Below are 7,007 nucleotides of genomic sequence, written 5' to 3'. Positions count from 1 at the left end.
AGGACCTGGCTCAGTGATTAGGACCAGGGCTCAATCACCAGGACCAGGGTGCAGTGGTCAGGACCAGGACTAGGGCCTACTGAGCAGGACCAAAGCAAGTGACAAGGACCAGGGCTCAGTGATCAGGACCAGGCTGAGTGGTCAGGACCAGGGCCCAGTGACCAAGACCAGGGAGCTGATTGCAGTTTTTGGGTGGGGTCTTCTCTATATCCTCTTGGTGAAGCCCAACTCTTGCCTGGCCCTGTAGCCTTATGCAGAACCTGTTCAGGTGGGCACTTGGCAAGGGGGAGCCCATCTCCATGCTCCCCGTGACCCCGCTATGGGTCCTGAGACAGGCATCCTCCTTTCCCAAGCGTCCGTCCCCTCCTGTCCCCCTCCCCTCATTCAGAGTCTGAGAACTTCTGCCTTGGGGATCAGTTTATTGCACCGGGAAGGCCTGTGTGGGAGTGTAGGGTGGCTTCCAAGCAGGGCTGAGCTCCGGCATCCAGCTGGGCTTCCAGGAGGCTCCTCCAGGCTCCTCCCTGCAAACACAAGAGGGGTCAGGGCACCAGGGGAGCTCCTGAGGTGGGCAGGGTGCTTGCCAATGCCTCATCCCCAGCCTGGCCTGGCTTATGGGAGACTAGATTGAATCCTGCAGTGACTGCACCTGGGGGAAGCTGACACCTTGACCTTGCTGGGGAAACATTTGCTCTGATCCCTAGGCCTGCCCATATCCTCAGTGTTTGTGAAGGGACTACCTCCCTGGGAGACCAGACTCCTAAGTGTGGGGGAACAGGTAGATGCTCTTCTGGTAGATGAGCGCCCCCGCCCCCATCAACCCACTGCTCTGCCTCCTTGCCCACCCCCACTTGTGCTTGGCTGGCTCCTGCTCAGTACTGGGGGACTTCTTTGCTGCCAGATGGGCCCCGGATGCTGGTCACAGTCAGTGCCGTGCTGTAGAAGAGGCTCAGCAAGAAGAGGGTGAGCAAGGTGATGGTGGTGGGCCACAGGCTGGCTCCTGGAGCATCCTCCTCCAGGCCCTCCTGTGGTGGGTCCAGCACTGCCCAGGGAGATGGCTCCTGGAAACCTGCAAGACACTAAGAGCCTGTCAGGCCTGTGCCTGTATGGGTGGGGGCCAAGCCAATGCCCTCCCTTCCTAGCGCCCTTGGGGTTGGGACAGAGTGTCCTAGCTCAGGTCTGAGGCTGCCTCAGGGAGGATGAGGTGGCTGGGACCCTTGCAGCTTTTGAGATGCCCACAGAACCCCTGTCTCTGAGGGTCTCAGGGCACCTTAGGGAGAGACAGCTGGCAGGGCAGGAGGGTGGGCATTGTCTTTGCTGCTCCAAAGAGAGCTCAAGCCCAAGGCCTCCTGGATCCCAGCCCTATCTGTATCCTTAGCAAGCCCTCAGCAAGCCCCTGATCTTGGGCTGGCCTTGGCCTGGGCCCGGAGTGGGGCCAGAGAGGACCAGACACACCCACTCTCAAGGTGCTTTGGGTCGAGCCATAGATCTGGATCTGTGGTTCAGTGAGCCAAGGGCTGCATGGGCATGACCAGGGCCCTCTGTTGCCCTCCCAGGGAATGTAGCTGATAAGCTACAAGGAGCACAGGGAGGCCCAGAAGAAGGCCACCAGCACAGGCAGCCCTGCTGTCCTCAGGGTCCTAGGGCATAGACCTCCCGTGTTACATGGGATTTGGGCCTGTTTGTCATATGCTGACACATCCAATCATTCATCCATTTGCCCATCCATCCATCCAGGACTCCAACCACCCATCCACCCATCCACCCGTCCATCCGTCCATCCATCCGTCCATCCGTCCATCGATCCATCCATCTATGTGCCCATATATCTACCCACCCATCCATCCATCGATCCACCCATCCATCCACTATCCATCTACTTATCCACTCATCCATCCATCCATCTATCTATCCATCTTCCCATCCATTATATGTCCTATGATTCATCCACCTGTCTGCCTGCTGTCCATCTGTTGGCTCAGCCCCTCATCTACCGATTCTTCTGCCTTCCTGTCTCTTTAGAAAGCTCCTCCTTTGGGGTCCTGGGTCTCTTGGTAGCTGGAGCACCTGCTCTATGGCAGCACTTCTCCAATTAACCCGTTGCTACCCCTATTGCTCTTTGGTGACTGGACTCGAGAGGGGAGCAGTGGCCAGGGTGGAGAGGGGGCCCCACCCTGCCTTGGCCCTGGGAGCAGAGGGAGGCACCAGAAGGCTGGGTCCCCTGAGGAGGCCCAGAAGGTCTGAGACAAGAGCAGGGGCCTCGCTGCCCCCTTGTGGGAGCCCTGGTGCCAGGTGTCCCCACAGCAGTCATGGGGCTGCCTCTCTATGCTCGGTCTCCCCTGGCTTCCTCCTCTTCTGCCAGGAGCCCCATGCAGAAGCTGCAGAGGGGCCCTGGGTGGGAGCTGTCTCTTCTGACCATTCCCCACCCCTGTCCCCATGCTGTCTATGGTTTGGGCTATACTTGGGTTCAGGAAGCGATGGGAGACTTGAGTCTAGGGACAGGCAGGGAGCAGGGGCTGCCTACGAGGGGCCTGTGGAATTGACCCCTGAGCTGTGCTTAGCTGGACACACAGAGAGGCCTGAGGCCAGGAGGGGTGCAGGGCAATGGGACTGGGCCTGGGGAAAACCTGCTGGGGGCTTGCGTGGGGACTCCCCTTGCCTTCCTGGAGCTGGGCCTGCACTGTGAACTTCCTGCACCTGTGGGGCCCCAATGTCTGTGTGTGTGTGCGCGCGCACATGTGAGTGTGAGCACGTGGGAGCGTATGTGTGCATGTGTGTGCACCTGTGTGCACACATACAGAGCAGCTTAGTGTGGGTGGGGAAGACTGTGCTCAGGTTGAGGGTGGTCCCCCTTCTGTGCGAGGCAGTGGGGCCGTCCTGCACTTTGTGCCTTGCACCCATCAAGGGCAGCGTGGGGCCCCTGGAGTCCAGTCCTCCTTCCCTCACCGTTCCTCCCATGACACCCAACAACAGCACCAGCTTCTTCCTGGCCACCTTGCTCCCCTCTCACCCTCTCTAGTCCCTCCCGGCTGCCCCTAAAGTCAGTCTTCTGAGATACAAATGACCATGCCACCTTCCCACTGGGAACTGCCCATGAAGCCCATTGCTCTTAGGACCCACTGGGCTGTGCCTGCCTCGCCCGACTCTGCCACCCTCGGGTTTCAGTCCCAGCTCAGCCTCAACCATCATGCATTACGTGCTCACACTCATGCTTACACACTCACACAAGCACATGGGTATGCTAGGCACGTCAAGGTGCCAGGCTGAGCGGGGAAACTGAGGTCCAGAGAGGGACAGGGCAGCAGGGTACTCTTTCCTCCTTGGGCCCTGCCCCCTCCCTGGCATGCCGCAGACCCCGAGGACAGACAGAAAGGCGGCTGGATGGAAGCAAGGAGCTGCTTTGGGCAAGCATGGAGTTTATTCAAGGGGTGGGCGGGGGCAGCTCAGTAGCAGGTGCCTTCTGCCTCCGCCATGACCACAGACACATTGACGTGCGTGGGTTTACCCGCCAGGCGGTCGATGGTCTTCTGGGTGAAGCCCAGGGGCAGCGCCTCGTGGCCCACCGTGCAGGAGAAGCTCTCTCCCTTCTTCCAGGCCTCGGCCTCCACGCGCAGCAGGCTGGTCACGGCGAAGGTGGTGACGCTTTGGTCGGGCTCCCGCAGGGGCTCCCAGGTTAGGTACTTCTCACGGGGCAGCTTCTTGTTCCCTTGCAGCCAGAGCACCAACACATCCTTAGGGCTGAAGCCCCGCACCAGGCACGTCAGCGTCACCAGCTCGTTGAGGGCCAGCTCCTCCGACGGCGGCGGCAGCAGGTGGACCTGGGGCTTGAAGATGTTTACTGGAGGGTGAAGAGCCGGGTCAGGAGTCTGGGCAGGGAGGAAAGAGCCCCTCTGCCCATTGGGCACCCTGTGCCTCAGTTTCCCTCTGTATAAGGTGGGTGGGAGCACACCCACATCCTCTAGAGGCTAGGGGGAGGAGGCAGGCTTAGGAATGTGCCTCGCATACTGTAGGGTGCCGTGCGGCACCTCGCCGGTGGCGTCTGAGCTCACCTTTGGCTTTGGCGATGGTGACAGTCTGTGACTCTTTGGACTCAGGGTGCGTGGCGGTGCAGGAGAAGGTCGTCCCACTTTTCCATTGCTCAGCGCAGCCTGGCAGGATGCTGGACACGCTGTAGCAGCCACTGGGGTTACGCACGGGGGTCTTCTGGATAGGTCTTGTCCCAACTGAGGGACTCCAGGTGAAGGTGACACCCTGGGGGTCTTTCAGGCCGCTCAGTGTGCATGTGAGGCTGGCATTGGAGCCCAGGAGCAGGTCCTCGAGGGCCGGCGGGTGCAGAGACAGGCGGGGCGGACCGCAAAAGGGGCACTTACAACCGTCGCCAGGTTCTGGAGCCATGAGGGAGGCCGGAGCAGGTCAGCGCCCCACTCCGCCCGCCCACCCTCCCCTTCTCTCCCCTCCAGCTCCTGCCCAGGCCCCCTCCTGGCCTGTCAGCTGCCACCCGCTGGGGGCTCAGCCTGACAGCCCACTTTTGTCTGAGGGGAGCCCCAGCGGGGGACACAGCTCCAGGCGCTGGGTCATGAGGGGAATGTGGTAGCCCACTGCCCCTCCCCAGCCGCCCTCTGACCTTTGCAGGGCACGTCCACAGACTGGCTGGGGCTGGTGTAATGCTGTACTTCGCATTTCACGGTTTCTTCATCTGGACACTCTTCGGCTGGCAGGGTCAGCTGGCTGGTCACGGTGTATAGGCCATTGGCCTCCGAGGGGGGGAAGGTCGTGACAGACACGCTGTCCCCGCTCTTGCCCCAGGTCACCGTAATGGGCTCTGGGTAGCCCAGTGGGAAGAAGCCCCGGATCAGGCAGGCAATGACCACAGGGTCAGACGAGTCGGCGCTCCGAAGACTCAGGGGGAAGATGCTGGGGCTGGTCACGGACGCTGCAACATAGGACGTGCTGTGAGACAGTGGGCCCTTGTGTGGCCCAGACCCCAACAGCCCCACGAGGATGGGATGGTACCCGCCTCTCCTTTACACTAGAGGAAACTGGCACAGAGAGGGTTAGTGACTACCCCAAGGTCATGCAGCTCATATGCCATGGACCTGGGGTTGGAACCAGCCTCCTGAGTCCAGAGGCACTATTTCTGAATACACTTCTCAGAGTTCTAGCATGTGGACCCAGACACGCTCCTTGGACAGGGCCTCTAGCACAGGCCACTTCCATATGGGAGTGGTGATTATTACCCTTGCTTCTCCCCCGACCAGCCCTCCGTGGGAGCCGCCGGAGCCCCAGCCCCCTCTGTACAGTGGCACACCATGCTCTCCTCAGGGCCTGGGGGGTCATGAGAGGTGGGCCCATGGGAGGGCACAGGTGAGGACAGAGTGCTCTGATTTGAAGCTGAGCCTGCACCAGGGGCTGGCTTGGCTGCGCTGGAGGTGACACTGGGGAGGAGAGAGGGCCTGTGCCTTCTGTCCTTTCTCCCACTTCATCAGTCAGGGCCCCAGTCCAACCACCCACCACTCTACTAATCCCACTCCCAGCCTCTAACAAACAGAAGTCAACCCTTGTGGCCTACAGAGTTTTGAGGCCAAAGGCCCAAATCTAAATCAGTCTTTCTGGGATGTCCCACCCAGACAGGCTGGGCTACACGGGGCGGGGTCTGCCCACATGGACTTTCCATTCCCATCAGGGCAATTGGTGAAGGGGGAGAAAGCATCACGGATGCACCCTGAGGCTGCACATCCCCATGATCCCCCAAGAATCAGGGTGAATTGGCTGCTTGGAGACCAGGACTCTGGGGGTGGTCCACACTCAACCAACCCCTTTCCAGTCACTGCAGCCCAGCTCAGGCCAGCTCAGCCCAGTTCTGCCCAACTTAGCCTACTTCAGCTCAGCTCAGCTCAGCCCAGTTGAGCCAAGCTCATCCCACTTCAGCCCAGCTCAGCTCAATTCAGTCCAATTCAGGCCAGCTCAGCCAGGCTCAGCCCTGTTTAGCACAGATCAGCCCAGTTAAGCTAAGATCAACCTAGCTGAGCCCAATTCAGCCTGGCTCCACTCAGTTCAGGTCAGCTCGGCGCAGTTAAGCCCAGTTCAGCCCTGTTTAGCACAGATTAGGCAGTTAAGCCAAGATCAGCCTAGCAGAACCCATTCAGCTCAGTCCAGCTCAGCCCAACTCAGCCCAGCACAATTCAGCCCAGCTCAACCCAGCTCAGTGCAGCTGAGTTCAGCCTAGTTAAGCCAAGATCAGCCCAGGTGAGCTCAGTTCAGCCCAGCTCAGCCTAGTTAAGCCCAATTCAGCCCTGTTTCCACAGCTCAGCCCAGTTAGTCCAGCTCAGCCTAGTTAGCCCAGCTCAGCTCATTCTCTTCAGCCTAATTCAGCCCAGCTCAGCCCAGTTCAGCCCTGTTTAGCACAGATCAGCCCAGTTAAGGCAAGATCAGCCTAGTTGAGCCGAGCTCAGCTCAGACCACCCCATCTCAGCCCAATTCAGACCCGTTTGCACAGCTCAGCTCAGCCCAGCCCAGTAGTTCAGCTCAGCTAGCTCAGCCAATTTCAGCTCAGCCCAGTCCAGCCCAGCTCAGCTCAGCACATCCCAGCTCAGTTTAGCCCAGCGCAGCTCAGCCCAGTTCAGCCCAGCTCAGCCCAGTTCAGCCCAGCCCAGCCCAGTTCAGCCCAGCTCAGCCCCGTTCAGCCCAGTTCAGCTCAGCCCAGCCCAGTTCAGCTCAGCTCAGCACAGCCCAGCTCAGTTTAGTCCAGCACAGCTCAGCCCAGCTCAGCTCAGCCCAGCCCAGCCCAGCCCAGTTCAGCTCAGCCGAGTTCAGCCCAGCCCAGTTCAGCTCAGCCCGGCTCAGGCCAGTTCAGCTCAGCCCAGTTCAGCCCGGTTCAGCTCAGCCCAGCTCAGGCCGGTTCAGCTCAGCCCAGCTCAGGCCAGTTCAGCTCAGCCCAGCTCAGCCCAGTTCAGCCCAGCCCAGCCCAGTTCAGCTCAGCCCAGCTCAGCCCAGCTCAGCCCGGTTGAGCC

General features: G+C 60.3%; 1 gene segment (V, D, J or C); it reads right to left on the bottom strand.

Annotated features, from left to right (window-relative positions):
* Positions 1–854: 854 nt before the first annotated feature.
* LOC101392551 (immunoglobulin heavy constant alpha-like) lies at positions 855–6,695 on the bottom strand. The segment is given in 5 exon segments: positions 855–1,066; positions 3,503–3,835; positions 4,047–4,382; positions 4,622–4,930; positions 5,235–6,695. Coding segments are annotated over 5 exon segments (1,290 nt in total).
* Positions 6,696–7,007: the final 312 nt, after the last annotated feature.

The sequence above is a fragment of the Ceratotherium simum genome, chromosome 24, assembly GCF_057802395.1.
Source record: "Ceratotherium simum simum isolate JZ-2026a chromosome 24, ASM5780239v1, whole genome shotgun sequence".
Taxonomy (NCBI): Eukaryota; Metazoa; Chordata; class Mammalia; order Perissodactyla; family Rhinocerotidae; genus Ceratotherium; species Ceratotherium simum.
The sequence above is the reverse complement of the archived record's forward strand: the minus strand, read 5'-3'. Positions and strand labels throughout refer to the sequence as shown.